Below are 17,053 nucleotides of genomic sequence, written 5' to 3'. Positions count from 1 at the left end.
GTTGAGCCTGGTGCAATGGAATATCAGCCCTGAGAAACACCTCCAAGTCAGAGAAACATCATTTCACAACCCTGGCTAGCCACTCAGTATCTGTTAGATCAAGTTGAATAATCTCTCTGAGCCTCAGTTTCCTCATCTGTAAAATGGATTAATAATAGTCACTTTTCAGGACTGTGATGAGGATTAAGTGAACCAACATATGGAATGCTCCTCAAAGAGTGCCTGGCACAAACAGATGCTCACTCAGTGAAAGTAGTAGCAGGGGCTGTTTACTATTACCATTAAAAGATCATACGTGGTTATTGATTGAATGCAGACAGCTTGTCTCCGTGTTGCCCATGCTTTCTGTAGTCAGATAATTCAGGTGGACCACATGAGGTCTTAGTTTACTGTTGCCATCATGGTGGCTTACCACAGGGCTCTGGGGCTAAGGGGACGGGGGGCGGAGCAGTTCTGAAGGATGTAAGAAGGGGATGGGGGAAGCTTTGTTCCCAGGGCTGGAGCTTTAAGAAAGGCTCCCAAGTCTTTAGATCACAGCAGCCACAGGCCACTCCTGATCTATAAAAGCTCACTTTCTGATTTGTAGGCATTTTGAAGTACATAGATATTCTTATAAAGAAGCTTAGCTAGTGGTTATCTTCTGAGAGGCATGAGTGACAAACTTGAGCCTCTGATGCTATAAATAAGAGATCTGCTACATAGGCATTTCCCTGGGTGAATCCTTCTGCTTTTGGAATCCCTCATGCCGCACCGATACATTCTCTAAATTGTCTCCTGGACACGCACTGGCTCTCATGATATGAGTAATCTCTATTGAGAAGGATGATCTGTGCATAGTCAGCACCATAGTAAAGAGAAAAATATACCCTCCACACCCAAGCAAAGGTTGACCACCCCATTCTCTGTAGTACCCCAGTCTAAATAAAGACAGCTTTTATTTTGTCTTCTTTTACAATTGCTCACAACATTCACCATTCACTGTAGCTGAGTGTACTCAGCTATCTGCAAAACAGCATCCCTGCATTATTGATGTGAGGGTCATGAAACCTTGCCAAGAGTTTTTTTTCCATATTGCTTCATTAACTGTGTGTTTACCAAACTAGTTTTAGGGTAAATGTTTAAGATAGTTCCCAAACTAATCTAAAGCAAAAAACAAACTAGTGGTTTTTTTACATTTTTACTTAAATGCTGCAGAGTATCTTGAATGTGCCTTTGAAAATGATTCTTGGGTAAAGCATCAGAAAAAGTAGAAATAGAAACAGACGAAGTAGCAGTTTCCTTAGTGCCACTTCCAGATACAAAAAAACCTTCGTTTGATGGCCGGGCACGATGGCTCAAGCCTGTAATCCCAGCACTTTGGGAGGCCAAGGTGGGTGGATCACGAGGTCAAGAGATTGAGACCATCCTGGCCAACATGGCGAAACCCCGTCTCTACTAAAAATACAAAAAATTAGCTGGGCATGGTGGCACGTGCCTGTAATCCCAGCTACTCAGGAGGCTGAGGCAGGAGAATTGCCTGAACCCAGGAGGTGGAGGTTGCGGTGAGCCGAGATCGCGCCGTTGCACTCCAACCTGGGTAACAAGAGTGCAACTCTGTCTCAAAAAAAAAAAACCTTAGTTTGTTATTTACACCATCTCCCCTAGACATTTTGCACCCTGGTACAAACCCTCTTGAACTAACATTTGCCACATGGAATATTATTCCATCCTGAGAAAGATTCTGGCAGGGCCTACGGCAGGTCTGCTTTTCTATTTTTTTGTTTTTATTCTTTTCACTTTTCCTTTTCCTCAGATAAAATGTGACCACATGGTTAATTCAGGTGAAAATTCTTAACCATCATTGGCGAAGGTCTGTTTTCTTTAGAAGAAAGTATATTAGAAAATTCAAGTATGTAATATATCAAGACAAGAGCAATATCTATCTGACTCTGGATTTTCCATTTGTTGCCCTTAGGGACCAAAGCCAACCATGATAAATTTATTATTTCCCATCATACTAAAGTCCTTTTCTTTCTTTCACCCCCTGACTCCAAGAAAGAGTCTTCTCTTACGGGCAAAGTTAGAAACTATTTTAAAATTAACTCGTGTAATCTCTAAATTCACCTTTCCTAACTCCCACAAAAGCAAGGGCTTCTAGGAGGGACCACGGAGTAAGAACCCATGGAGTCCTCTAGAGGGTTCTTGAGAGTCTGGCATTGGCCCAGGTCATTAGCTATAGGCACAGATTTGAAGCAGTCTGGAGGATCCACTGTGGCCTGGGAGCCCTTCACTTGGTCTCCCATCTTGGCCCTGTCATGGTGCTAGGCTGGTCATTTGGACCAAAGGTAACTTGACTGTGGGTCACATGCAAGGATGGCTCTGTATGGTGATTTCTCTTACCTGTCTGCTGTGTACCCATCCCCACAATAATGGACTGGAACGTGACCATTTGGTCTTCTTGTACATGCAATGGTAAAGGAAATGACTTCTCATCAGCCCATACAATTGGTCATGGCTGACGGTAGCCCACAGAGCTTACTCTTCAACTTGAAAGCAGATTACTGTGTCCTGAAGGTGATATTTTTAAAGGAAATTTTTCCCATGCAAAATGCTGAGTGTATTTTGTTCCTTGTTCTCTTGCTGTTACATGTGTCATTGACTCCCAATCTCTGATGTGTTTCTTTGTTTTCTGTGTGTTGCAGGCAGCATAGTGTACCTCGGGATGATGGTGGGGGCATTCTTCTGGGGAGGACTGGCAGACAAAGCGGGAAGGAAACAGTCTCTTCTGATTTGCATGTCTGTCAACGGATTCTTTGCCTTCCTTTCTTCATTTGTCCAAGGTTATGGCTTCTTTCTCTTCTGTCGCTTACTTTCTGGATTCGGGTAAGGTTTTCTCCTTCATATTTTATAGTAATGTGTTTATTCTTTGTAACTGAACACATTCTCCACTCTAGAGAACCTCATTAGCAGGAAATTATCCCTTCACATATCTCCTTCCATATCCTCATGTCAGCCCTAGAAGCCACAATGCCGGTTCTTAGAAATATAATTATCAACCTTTAAATCCAGGAGAGAAGGGAACGCACACCTGTATTTTCATAGCTGATTGTTTTAGTGTTTTCCTTCTAGAAGATGGGTATTGTTTTCAATGGAATGCCGTTTCTATGGTAGAACATATCCATACATATATGCTTCTGAAAATTTAACTTAAGCAGGAAATCGCTCTGGTCCTACCTGTTATGAATGAATTAAGGGTTTGAACCATTTGAGTGTGCTCTTACATTCAGGATTAGAGTGTCTCAAATAAATGCTGTTTTTTTATCTATGTTAAATTGGCATATTTAACTAGACAGAAAGCCTCCTTGAGACATAACTTTTAGTAAGTTCCTGACTTCTGTTGAATTAACAAAAGTTGTGCCATTACCCAGATGCAGTGGTATAGTGTAGCTGACGGTATAGTCATTTTCTTTAAAGCGCTTAAAACACTTATTACTATACTAATTGAATCCATAAGCATAGAAGAACCTAATAGCTCAATAAGGAATATATGAGAAACTTTGTTTCAATAAGAAAAACATTAGTAAAAATATAAGATTTTTGTAACAAATGGGTACTAGGCTTAATACCTGAGTGACAAAATAATCTGTACAACAAACCCCCATGACCCAAGTTTACCTATCTAACAAACCTGCACATGTACCCCTGAACTGAAAAGTTAAAAAAAAGAAAAAAATATATATGTATATATATATATATATAATTTTTGATTCATGATTGAGAACTTAGAGACATTTTTTGAAGATATCTAACATAAAATGAATCTGTACGAAAATATACAATTTTTAGAAATTAATGAAGAAAATGAGGAGAGCAGAGCTAGTTTATAAACTTTAAAAGCTATCAGCTGTGGTTGTTGGTGATACACCACCACAACCTACAAGGGAGAACACAGTTCTGTGAAAAGAGGTCAGAGGACTATAGCATGTCTTTCTTAATTATGTATAGTAGCATTTCCCATAGATCCTCATAGCTACATTCAGCACACAGTGAGCACTTAGCAATTACTGGACTAACTTGCACAAATTTTAGGAACTTTCCTTAGAGTGAAGACAGTGTATTTCAGTAAACCAAGATGGCTGGAGAGTTTGGAAAAGTATAAAGTATTTTGTTCTTGGAAAAAAATGTTCAGAATCAGTCATTTGCTTTGTAGCAACGGAGAAAGGGGAGAGGGGTTTTTTCTCCACAGGGAAGCCCCTTGGTGCTCAGTTCTTGTAAGACTGGATACATGAGCCACTGACTTGGATTTTGGATCATGTACTCACAGGGTTTCAGCAGACCTAAATGTTGAATGATTGAATGAATGAAGGAAGGAAGGACCAGATGTTATTTGGAGCTATTTGTTAAAGGACCTTCTCAGTGGGTAGGTTCATAGGATAAGACATTCTTGCTACCAAGAAAGGCCAGGCTTCCTTCTCCCTTTTATTATCGATGTAATACCACTAGCCTGTCAAGAGAAGACTAACAGCAGAGGTGCTGAATTTTCCAGTCCTTTCAGTTTGCAATCTTTTTTGGGAAATTTAAGCAATATCTAAAGACCCAAAAGTACCTGACTTTTGTCACATTATTGTGGCAATTTTAGTCACCAATCTGGGTTGTGACATGGTCATCCCAGCAGTCTGTAGAGAAAAGGTCCATTGTGGTGGCTTCAAAATATGCCAAACTAATGGACTGTCCAGAAGCGAATTTAAGGGCAACATAAAAGCAGAGACAACTTAGATATATTCTTGATACCCTCCTTATTCCTGCTGCAGACAAATCATTCTTCAACCAGCAGGTCAGGACTGCTGGGGGCTGGGAATCAAGAAGTCCAGGTGTGCCCTGCTCCTGCCCTTTATCATGGCATCTTGGGAAAGTCATGCAGGCTCTTCTGCCTGATTTTTCTTTTGTGAAAGATATTAGGACTTTGCATTCTTACCTTGGGGTGTGAAGGTCAAATGAGATGATGTTTTAAAAATACAAGGTAACAAAAGCCAAAATAGTCAAATGGGATCTAATTAAACTTAAGAACTTCGGCACAGCAAAAGAAACCATCATTAGAGTGAATTGGCAATCAACAGAATGGGAAAAAGTTTTTGCAATCTACCCATCTGACAAAGGGCTAATATCCAAAATCTACAAAGAACTAAAACAGATTTACAAGAAAAAAACCAACAAACCCATTCAAAAGTGGGCGAAGGATATGAACAGATACTTTTCAAAGGAAGACATATATGAGGCCAGCAAACATATGAAAAAATGCTCACCATCACTGGTCATTAGAGAAATGCAAATCAAAACTACATTAAGATACCATCTCACACCAGTTAGAATGGTAACCATTAAAAATTCTGGAGACAACAGATGCTGGAGAGGATGTGGAGAAATAGGAGCACTCTTACACTGTTGGTGGGAGTGTAAATTAGTTCAACTATTGTGGAAGATAGTGTGGTGATTCCTCAAGGACCTAGAAATAGAAATTCCATTTGATCCAGGAATTCCATTATTGGGTATATATCCAAAGGATTATAAATCATTCTGTTATAAAGACACATGCACACGTATGTTCATTGTAGCACTGTTTACAATAGCAAAGACCTGGAACCAACCCAGATGCCCATCGAGGATAGACTGGACAAGGAAAATGTGGCACATATACATCATGGAATACTATGCAGCCATAAAATGATGAGTTCGTGTCCTTTGTAGGGACATGGATGAATCTGGAAACCATCATTCTCAGCAAACTGACACAAGAGCAGAAAATCAAACACCACATGTTCTCATTCATAGGTGGGTGTTGAACAGTGAGAACACATGAACACAGGGAGGTGAACATCACACACTGGGGTCTGTTGTGGGGGACTAGGGGAGGGACAATGGGAGGTAAGGAGTTGGGGAGGGATAACATGGGGAGAAATGACAGTTATAGGTGATGGGGATGGAGGCAGCAAACCACATTGGCATGTATGTACCTATGCAACAATCCTGCATGTTCTGCATATGTGCCCCAGAACCTAAAGTGCAATTATATATATATGTATTTTTTTAAAAAAGGAAAAAAGTACAAGGTAGAGACGATAAATTAGGATAATGTTTAGAAACACTCACTCATAGTTTGGCATTTCTTATTTCCTTTATTTCTCCTCCTATATATTTAGCTAAGCTGTCCTGTGCTGACTGCCTCAGAGTGACAGCAGGGGAGGAGACAGAAAGGGACCCTGTTCTGGCTTTTAAATTTCAAATCTTGCCCATGCAAGAAACAGAAAGGCCTAAACAGGGACAAAAGATTTGGGAGAAAATATGGCAAGTAAAATGAAGCATAAGTCAAGTTAATCTCTGTAATAAGTGGTGAGTACCTGGGCTGGGGGCAGGGCTGAGAGGGAAGTCATGTGAGCTTAGTTACCTTAGTCCAGGTGGCAAAACCTCTACAGAGATTTGTGGGATCCAGTGGCTGAGAGGACTTGAGAAATGAAGTTATTAAGGAAAATGAGGGAAGAAATCTGTATTGGTCCGCATTCTCTAGAAAGACAGAACCAATGGGAAAGAATGGATAGATTAGATAGATAGGTAGATAGATAGGTAGGTAGATAGGAGAGGAGAGTAATTAAGGCAATGGCTCACACAATTATGGAGGCTGAAGAGTCCCATGGCAGGCTTTCCTGCAAGTTAGAAATGCTGAGATGCCAGTAGCATGGCTCAGTACAAGTTTGAAGGCCCCAGAACCAGAGAAGCTGATGATATAACTCTCATTCCAAGACTGAAGGCCTGAGAACTCAGGAGGCTGCCAGTGCAAGTCCCACAGTCCAAAGGCCAGAGACCCTGGAGATCTGTTGTCCAAGGACAGGAGAGGAAGGATGTCCCAGCTCCGAGAGAGAGAGAATTCGAATTTCCTCTGCCTTTTGTTCTCTGCAGGTTCCCAGCTGATTGGATGGTGCCCACCCACACTGAGGGCACACCTTCCCCACTCAGTTTACCAAATAGCATGCCAATCTCCTCTGGAAACACCCTCACACACACCCAAAAATAATGCTTTACTAGCTGCTAGACTTTGGGCGTTTGACCTTTCCAAATCTCAGGTTGATAGTTGATCCTTGGTGTTGGAGGTGGGGCCTGGTGGGAGGTTTTTAGTCATGGAGGTGGATCTATCATGAATAGATTAGTTCCCTGAGAACTGGTTGTTTAAAAGCAATCCTGGCACCTCCCAGCCCTGTCTTTTGCTTCCTCTCTCACTGCGTAATCTCTATACATGCCAGCTCCCCTTTGCCCTCTGCCCTGAGTGGAAGCCTCCTGAGGCCCTCACCAGATGCCCAATCTTCCAGCCAGCAGAACCATGGCAAAATAAACCGCTTTTCTTTATAAATTGCCCCACCTCAGGTATTCCTTTATAGTAACAAAATGGAGTAAGACACCAGCATCTAGGTATCCCTTAATCCAGCCAAGAACACATGAAATTGACCATTGCAGTTTCTCTTCACCAAAGTATACAGGCTATTTTACTGTTGCTTGCTTTGTGAAGTGCTACCTCCACAACCCAGGGTGTTTCTCAACAGCTCTAGAGTTTATCTGGGTACTCTGTCTCTGAATCTCTGAGGGGTCTCATCAAGTCTTTTTTCCTCCAATCCCATTTAACTCAAAAAACATTGTAATACTTACTCTGCCCACTGGAACCATGCAAGGCCTTTCATTCATATAGTGAAGTCCCACCTCAAGCTGCTTACAGTCTGTACAGACAGGTAGCTTCCAGTCCCCACCTTCCAAGAATTAGAGCCTGAAGTGAGGTCACAAGGGCTTGGGAATCTCACAGAGGAAGGAAAAAATAATAAAATTATGAATAAGAAAATTTCCATTTAAATCGTCTTGTTTTCAAAGGCATGTCATATTTAAACCCTTCGTTCCTATTACTTCTGAACTCAGCACAGAAGCAGCTGAAGTTTTAGATTTTCACTTTTTATTTAAACTTTCTTTATTAAAACTTAAGCCAGAGAATTAAGATTCTTATCCCGCAGACCTTAAATAAAACACCATGTTGTATCTACTTAGTTAAACAGTTCTCTCCAACCCTATCTGATCCAGTTTTTAAATTGAGAAAAACTAGATGAAATAACGTTCCAAAATGTTGGGAATGTTTCTTTTGTGGGCCACTGGTGCACGGAGCACCCCCACCCCCACCCCACAGACACACACAGTCCACGCGTTTCCTAGGAGTGCAGTACTTCCCATCCTTTCTGCTTTGAAGGTTCTTTCCACCAGGGTCCTCCCACTCACAGCTTCCCAGAGGCATTTCCTGAGACCACACACCCAGTGAGTCTGCCATAGTTTCCTGTTTGGTCTCCTTGGCAGCACTTACGATAGATGCCTGAAAATATTTACTTTTTAATGTGCTGCTTTCTCTCCTCAACCAGCATGTAAAATCCAAAGGGCTAGAAGGGTCCTGTTCCTCTACATGGCTTAATTGCCCATGGCAGGGTAGGCGTGGTTATTGTTAAAGACAGTGGAGTTCAAGCAGCTGCCAGCATAGTCTGACTTGCAGCCATTTGTGGCATTGGCTAGTTAATCATGAAGTGAAATAGATAGGAAGCTTTCTCAATTCTTAGCAGATTTGTGTAAGTAGAAAAGTTCTATGACAAGTGGATGAAAATCTAACTTGAGTCAAAAAGACAGAGTCATGGTCCTTCCATCATTCCCAGACTAGAGCTGGTTTACAGACCCAGAACCAACCGAATGAAGGGGAGGCTGGGCCTCCTTGGGGAAGGGTCTTGGTACACAGCTGTTTATATTGTTAGTCTTTCTCCCAGCTCCCCCAGAGGGACTGAAGGCCTTTACCAGAATGAGTGCACATGGAGAAAAGGAAATAATCAGACTTCTCAGGGCTTGTGGACACTGGCTCTAAACTGACACTAATTCCAAGAGACATAAAATGTCACTGTGGTCAAGCAGTCAAAGCAGGGGCTTATGGAGGGCAGGTAATCAATGGTGATTTAGCTCAGGTCTGTTTCACAGTGGGCCCAGTGAGTCAGGCACTCAATCCATCCCGTGCCTAATTCCACAGTTCTGGACTGCGTAATTCATACAGACCTCAGCAGCCGGCAGAATCCCCACATTGGTACAGGAACTGCCCATCAGCTCCATTTACTAGGAATTTTAGAACAAAGAGAAGTTCTAGGTCAGAGAGTATAGACCTTTCATTTTGCAGATTGAAGTGCAGTGGTGGAACCAGGAATAGCTCAGCTAGGACTTAAATTGCAACTAAAGTCATTTTAAACTTGTAACTCTATAAAGAAATAAACTGAACATTCTAAATCCAAGGTTTACCTGTCTTTGTGTTGATTTTATCAAAAATGCCACAGATTTCCAGTTACTGTGTCTTATTTCATTGCTGAAGCATCATTAGCAGCACTGTTTCTGCATTTAAAGGAGACTTTATTTTATTTTTTGTTTTATTTCATTTTTTGAGATGGGATCTTGCTCCATCACCCAGGCTGGAATGCAGTGATGTTATCGTGGCTCACTGCTGCCTTGACCTCTTGGGCTCCTGCCTCAGCATCTTGAGTAGCTGAGACCACAGATGCATGCCATGCCACCATACCCAGCTAATTTTTAAATTTTTCTTGTAGAAATGAGGTCTCCCTATATTGTACAGGTTGGTTTCAAACTCCTGGACTCCAGTGATCCTCCTGGTCTTGGCTTCCCAAAGTGTGGGGATTACAGGCATGAGCTGCTGCACCTGGCCAAGTTCTTGTTTTAAACTGAGATCTACTTGGGTTTATATTTTATTGTCTCCAAATGTGCTTTCCCCTTAATTCATCAAACCAAGTCACGAGTATATCTTTTTAGAAACACAAATATGTCCAGCTGACATATTATGTGTGACTTTAAATGTTTATTCAGTACAATGAAAAATTTTCCTGCCTGGGGACAATAGTATTTTGTGGGAAGGAGGATTAAGACATCACCAATTATTCATCTGTCCATCACTTTCCTAACTGAATCTCACACCAAGAAACAGATACTTTCCTCCCCTGTTTCGTTAGAGAAAATTAGAAAGAGAGGAAATGGAGTTGGCACCATTGATTCATTTTCATTTGACCCAGAATTAAATTATTTGTATCCAGTCACTGTTAATTATGGGAATGATAGTACTTTGGATGCCAGGCAATATGAGAGTCGGGAGCTTCTCACTGAGGGCCTGGCACTGCTAAGCAGGAAGGTCAGGAGAAAAATATAACAGCAACAGAAATTAAAATGAAATTTCAACGTGTCTGTATATTGTAAGTGAAAGCATAGTCATTTCTCCCTGTGAATAGAGCCTACCAAATGTGTACTTCGTAGCCATTTGCAATATCCATTCATTAACTATATTAAGTTATAGTAAGAATACCTTGGCTTTGTAGGAATGGTCACCATTAACCAGAATTCTTCAGAGTATTTTATGTGTAGCATCCCATTCATTTCCACTATTTATTTAAATTATTAGTCATGTAAACATAGTGTGCCTTTATTAGAAAATTGAGACACAGATTGTTACTTCCAAACATTCAGCAGACACCCAAGTCTTCTGAATTTTAGTCTGATTCTGAGCTATGAGGTTTTCCCTTCAAAGTAGTCATTCTCTTAAAAAACAATGTTGGAAAAATATAGTCATTTATAATTGTTTAAGATTTTTAAAATGTATTTTATCAGACACCTCTATTGTGCTTGCCCCATAAGAAATGCTGTGTTCAGCACTTTATATTAGTAAATATTGACTCATTTGAACTTTTTAGTGACCTGATGAGGAAGATGCTATTTATTATACATGTGTCTTAACTATATGTCATAAATGAGGAAGTTGAAGCACAGAGAGGTTAAGTTCCTATCCTGAGGTCACACAGTAAGTGATGTAATCAGGTTACATACCTAGGCAATCTGGCTCCAGAGCCTATACTCATAACCATCAGGCTGTGCTGTGCTTCAGACTCAACCAGAAATGTCTCTGATTTCTTATCGTACAATGTATACATCATAAGTGCTCATACATGTTTGAACAGATGAATCCCAAAATATCTGTGGCCGCAGAGCATCAAAATGAAAAGACCTTTCCCAAAATGTAAAATAAGGTAACAGTCAAGATTATCTTTAATCCAAAAATAATCTCAAACCCAAATTGTAAACAGTGGGTCAGTGTTTTCAAAGAGCTGTGTTGTCCGACACAGTAACTACTAGCTTCATGTAGCTACCAAGCATTTGAAATGTGACCAGTCCAAGTTGAGATGTAAGTGTAAAATACATAGCAGTGCATTTCAAAGACCTAGAACATATGAAAGAATGCAAAATATCGCAATAGTTTTATATTCATCACATGTTAACATAACATTTTGCGTATATTGGGTTAAATGAATATATTAACTTCATGTGATTTTTTTTGCCTTGTTTTAATATCTCTTCTAGAAAAAATTTAAACTATGTCTGTGGCTCAGCTCACATTTTCTACTGGAAAACACTGTCTTAGGCAATGCTTTTGACTTTCCAACAAAAAGGCTGACCTTTTGGACATGCTTGGTTTCCCAGTACACCCTTTGGCAAAGGTACCATTGATCACAAAGGAGAAGGACCAGAGCAAAAGATCTTCCAGACTCACAGTGTGTAATTGTGAAAAATTAGCCATATGTACCTTTAGAATTCACTCTGTGGAGCCCACAGCAGGAATCTGTGTGCTTCATGCCTGTGCCTCCAACAACTGGTGACGTGCCTGGTCCAGAGTTTGACTGGGTGAGGGGGTGGATAGAGGGATAAAGGGTCAATACTGGATAAATGAAGGGTGGGTGGGAGGATGAGTGCAGGAATGGATGAGTAAATATATACAGCAAGAGACTAGATGCATCTGCATGTTTTTATCATTTATTATAGAACATCATAATGGTCACTGTCGTCTTTATTCATGGCACCTTTAGATGCTATGGGAAGGCATTCTTCCAACTCTCTCAATAGCTAATTTTTTTCAGGACAGTATTAAAATCCTGATCCATGACTACACCACTTCCCTCAGTGGTACTAGGTCTGCTCCTGTGGATGCATACACCTCCACAGTTTTGGGCAGTTAGGCCACCAATCTGATAGCAAACCAGGAATTAGGGAATTGAATTGAAGCTGTTTGCTTAGCAATGCAGGTTTCCCCACAAATTATATACTTAAACATCAATATTTTTTAAATAACCAAATTTTCTTTTTTTCTTTTCTTTTTTTTTTTTTTTTTTTTTTTTTTTGAGACGGAGTTTCACTCTTGTTACCCAGGCTGGGGTGCAATGGCGCGATCTTGGCTCACCGCAACCTCCACTTCCTGGGTTCCGGCAATTCTCCTGCCTCAGCCTCCTGAGTAGCTGGGATTACAGGCATGCACCACCATGCCCAGCTGATTTTTTGTATTTTTAGTAGAGACGGGGTTTCACCATGTTGACCAGGATGGTCTCGATCTCTTGACCTTGTGATCCACCCACCTCGGCCTCCCAGAGTGCTGGGATTACAGGCGTGAGCCACCGTGCCCGGCAAATAACCAAATTTTCTAATTATTCTATTCATAGTTTACATAGTATTTAGAAAATGACAACTTCATATATCAAATAATAATTGAAGAATATTATTTTTCAAATTGTGGCTTTGGAGATTGAAGGACTAAAGCTACTCAGATCATCCATCCTTTGGCATTACCACTGGGCACAGGAAATTCTTGTTCTAGATTTGATGATGAGTTCAGTTAGCAGTATGTGTTTTTCTCCCATTTCTATCTTTATCGTTGATAGCAAACATGTGCCTTCTGATCTATACAGCAACCTTATTTTCTGTGCCAACCTAGCCTATTCAGAGAGTGTTGGGTGTGTGTTCTTTCAACTGAGCCTCTGAACAATCTCCCTAAGGTCTGTCATACTCTATTTACTTTCATAAAGTGGAAGAGACTGAAAGGTTCATCTATGGACTGCTGCTCTAATCCCTTATTTCTGGGTCCAATTTATAACATAATAAATTGGTTCTGAATTGCTTTGCAACTTGCCTGACAGTTCAGTGTCTTCTCTCCTTTTTGTTGATTCTGAGTAAGAATTAAAAGAATATTTTTCATGCAAGTTATTTGTAATCATGATTCCTGACAGAGGCCAGACCATTCACTATTCTTTATTTTATTTTATTTTTTTTTGAGATGGAGTTTCTCTCTTGTTACCCAGGCTGGAGTGCAATGGCGTGATCTCGGCTCACTGCAACCTCCGCCTCCTGGGTTCAGGCAATTCTCCTGCCTCAGCCTCCTGAGTAGCTGGGATTACAGGCACACGCCACCATGCCCAGCTAATGTTTTGTATTTTTAGTAGAGACGGGGTTTCACCATGTTGACCAGGATGGTCTGGATCTCTTGACCTCGTGATCCACCCGCCTCAGCTTCCCGAAGTGCTGGGATTACAGGCTTGAGCCACTGCGCCTGGCTTCACTATTCTTTTTATAATCCTATGATACTTGTCTTATAAAAGCTGCCTGAGTCAATTTTTCGTAGACTCTGCCCTCTGTTTATTATTGGTATTGAACATGTGACTTTGCAATGATTATTCAGCTTTCTCCTTAATTGTGTTCTTGCAGAATGCCCCATTTTCCAATGGCAATGGGAAATGGAAGATTGAGGTAAAGGACTGCTTGACAATTATATGGTGAAATAAGAGAATGAAATTATTCTTTGTTACATGCCAGCTAGAAAATTAAAGCAGAACGGAATTACTCAGTAGAATATTTTCTTAAGACAAAGATTCATCAAATATTCCATAATCTCTCCCCTAAAATGCCATACTTTAAGTCATTTTAAGTACAATTATTCTTTCTGTCTGTAACCTCCCTCTTTCATTGCAGAAAGCTGAACTCCTCCCATCTTTGCCTGAAACAGCCAGCATACATCAATGTGATGAAGCAGGGGAACAAACATAATCCCCACCGGGTTGCCATCTGAACTGGAGTAATGTGAGGCGTGGCTGTGAAATTCACAGGGTTAAGACAGTCAGGCTTCCCTGTTTCCCGGTGAGGTTTGTGCAGACAGGAAGGCTTGGCATATTCTGTCCTCCTGCTGTGCTAAACCAATTTAACTTGTGTGCCTCACATTTCCCAAGAGAGGAGAAATTTTGTCTGTAATGCTAACACATTCTTTGCCTTACACAATATACCACTTGTGAATTTGCCTTAGATTTTTTTGAGGAAAATAAATGAACATGTTTCATGATATTTACCAGAGACCTAGTATTGAGTGATATGCAGGGGTGTTATGTGATATTGCGGTTATATTGAGGTGTTACACATGTGTGTGTGAGTGTGTCTGTGTCTGTTTGCCTGTGCACTGGGGAGGTCCTGATTCATTCTAGGAATTGTTTGATACAGAATGTTTTAGTTTCTTTATATTTCTATAATTAAAGTTGCAAAAACCTGAAATTGATATTACTTAAGGAATAACCCCAACTCTGAAATTCTAAATATTAACATTCTATTTCATTTGTTTAGATTAAATTATTTTGAATCTGGCTAATCTCACACCTATATAGAGTGTGAATTTCAATTATTATTTTTTCGGTGCCTCCTATTACCAAGGATAATTAAGATTTTACATTTTTGATGCTACTAAAATAGACTTAATATCCAATACTGAGAAAAATTCTTCGTAAGCCACTCTGATCTCATTGCTTCATTTATGTCAACATTCCATTAAATATAACTTGAAAAAAAATGAACTTGAGCAGATTTCAACAGTAGCTAACTGATCATCGTATAACAAATGATAAGTCTCCATGTTAACTGGATTTAAGGATGTGTTACCCATCAGGTTATGTAAAAGATATTTCTGTGTCTTATATCTTGGATTTTTACATAAAACCAATTCTGTTTTCTACATTAGGCCCCCATAACAAAAGTCTCTCAATCCTAGCACTATTAATATTTTGGACTAGGTAGCTCTTTTTTGTAGGGAGATGTTCTGTGCATTGCAGGATGTTTAGCAGCATCCCTGACCTCTACCCACTAGATGCTAGCAGCACCCCCCAAGGTATGACAACTTAAAGGTCTCCAGACATTGCCACATATCTGCAGGGAACATAGAGGGGCAAACCCATCTTTACTTAAGACCCACTGATACATGGGAATTTAAGGGCTTTCATTTAAATTTTTTATTTCTTCATGTAGTCTCAGAAATTGTGTCTTAGTGTAATAAACAAAAAACAAACCAAGGAAATTTTTAACCCTTCACATATGATATTAAGATAGAATCATAATGGGAAACTTCTTTTTAATTTATAAGATTTGGGGGCTAGGAAGTGGCAGTTTTTTCTTATCTTCAAAACTTATCAGAGGAACCAAATTATGTTGTAAGACCTGAAAGCTCTTGCTTTATCTCTTGCCTAAATATTTTTATTGATGATAATTATAGCATCTGCAACCTCTTTCTGAAATGCTTCCAGGTGTTATAGAAGCTCCTGGGATGCCCATTGGGATTGTCCCGTGTCCTCTGAGCAGTTCCAGGAGCTCTCTCCATGACAAGGACCATCAGGTCATTGGATCAAGGAGTGACCATAGTAACTGAGAGATAGAGCAACTCATGAACTTTTTGGGGGCTCCATTGCTGTCAAAACTTTCAGTTCAGCACCCTCAACATCTGTTATGGTCATATTGGTTCAGAAAGTGAGGTGTATGTTTCTATTCACTGGAGATGTTTAAATCATCAGAACAAATTACTCCAGGAGACTTGGTATGCCAGCTACAACACTGAAGAGTCTGTGAATTCAGTTCTTCTGTGTGAACACTTAACACACATCCACTGGGCCTGGTAATGGGGACTCAAGAATGAATATGATACAGTTCCCACCTTCAAGGGATTTATGGGGTGTGAAACACTAATAATAGTAATAGTTTTTCTCTGCTTAAAGGATATCACAGTAGGACAAGGAGCAATATGTTCCCCAAAATAGATTATCAACCCACAACAAGAAATGTGAATGCTTAGATTGTTTTATATATCGCTGAGTCTAAGTAACTTTGCAAAGGATTTAAATAAAAACCTTCTCTAATTCTTCAGACTTATTTGTCCCTTAGTATTAGAGTTCCTTGCAGCCTGCTTTACAAACAAATATTGAGAGACACCCAGCCAAAATAACCACGTGAAAAAGAGGCATTGAATACAAACCAGCTAGATTGCCTAGAAGCCCCTATTTTCTTAGGTAACAATGATTTGTTTAAAACCAACAGGCAAATCTACAGTCTTCCACTTGAAATTATAGCCACACTGCAAAGAAAGAAACAGAGAGAGAAAGAAAGAAAGGAAGGAGGGAAGGAGGGAAGGAAGAAAGGGAGGGATGGAAAAGGAAGGAAGGAAGGAAGGAAGGAGGGAGGGAGGAAGGGAAGGGAGGAAGGGAAGGAAGGAAGGAAGGAAGGAAGGAAGGAAGGAAGGAAGGAAGGAAGGAAGGAAGGAAGGAAGGAAGGAAGGAAGGAAGGAGAAAAAAAGAAAAGAGAAGAAAGAGAAATTATAGCCGTACTGGAGTACATTTATCTTGGTCCAGAGGGGGCTGACATATCCTGACATATGACTGTGCCGTCACGAAGTGTGAGTTATAGCTATTAACAGAATGTCCAGAGTCCTGATGAAACATTAATCAGGATGTGAGAAGTCAGTAAAAACTAGGACTATTTTTATGCATTGAGAAGTGAAGCCACAGAGTAGGGAACTGAGATTTTATGGTGCAGAGAAATGGATTCTTCACATTAAATGAAAAAAAAAAAGGAGGAGCATTAAATGATTTGTGACACAGACATTTTATTTCACACTAGAATTGTGTGTTATAATGAAACCACTTAAAATCTGTTCACAATATTGTTGAGTTTTAAAATTCAAGTAGCCTACTGTACTAACAAGCATCACACATTTGGTTTTTTGTCATGATTAATATATTATCTTTGCTTTCAGGGCTTTTAATGATCACAGATAGCAAGCAAGCATGCAGCTTACCCCTTGAAAGGGTCTCACTCTTGTCACCCAGACTGGAGTGCAGTG

General features: G+C 40.2%; 1 protein-coding gene and 1 pseudogene across 2 annotated transcripts in view; one reads left to right on the top strand and one right to left on the bottom strand.

Moving 5' to 3' along the window:
* SV2C (synaptic vesicle glycoprotein 2C) overlaps positions 1–17,053 on the top strand; it is a 274,628-nt gene that overhangs the window by 112,568 nt on the left and 145,007 nt on the right. For both annotated transcript variants that reach the window (XM_010341067.3, XM_010341060.3), the window contains exon 3: positions 2,682–2,862. In XM_010341067.3, the coding sequence (XP_010339369.1) occupies positions 2,682–2,862 (181 nt within the window). The remainder of the gene's footprint in view (positions 1–2,681; positions 2,863–17,053) is intronic.
* Positions 1,784–1,846, bottom strand: LOC120365706 (small nucleolar RNA SNORD36; annotated as a pseudogene).

This window comes from Saimiri boliviensis, chromosome 1 (genome assembly GCF_048565385.1).
Source record: "Saimiri boliviensis isolate mSaiBol1 chromosome 1, mSaiBol1.pri, whole genome shotgun sequence".
Taxonomy (NCBI): domain Eukaryota; kingdom Metazoa; phylum Chordata; class Mammalia; order Primates; family Cebidae; genus Saimiri; species Saimiri boliviensis.
The sequence above is the reverse complement of the archived record's forward strand: the minus strand, read 5'-3'. Positions and strand labels throughout refer to the sequence as shown.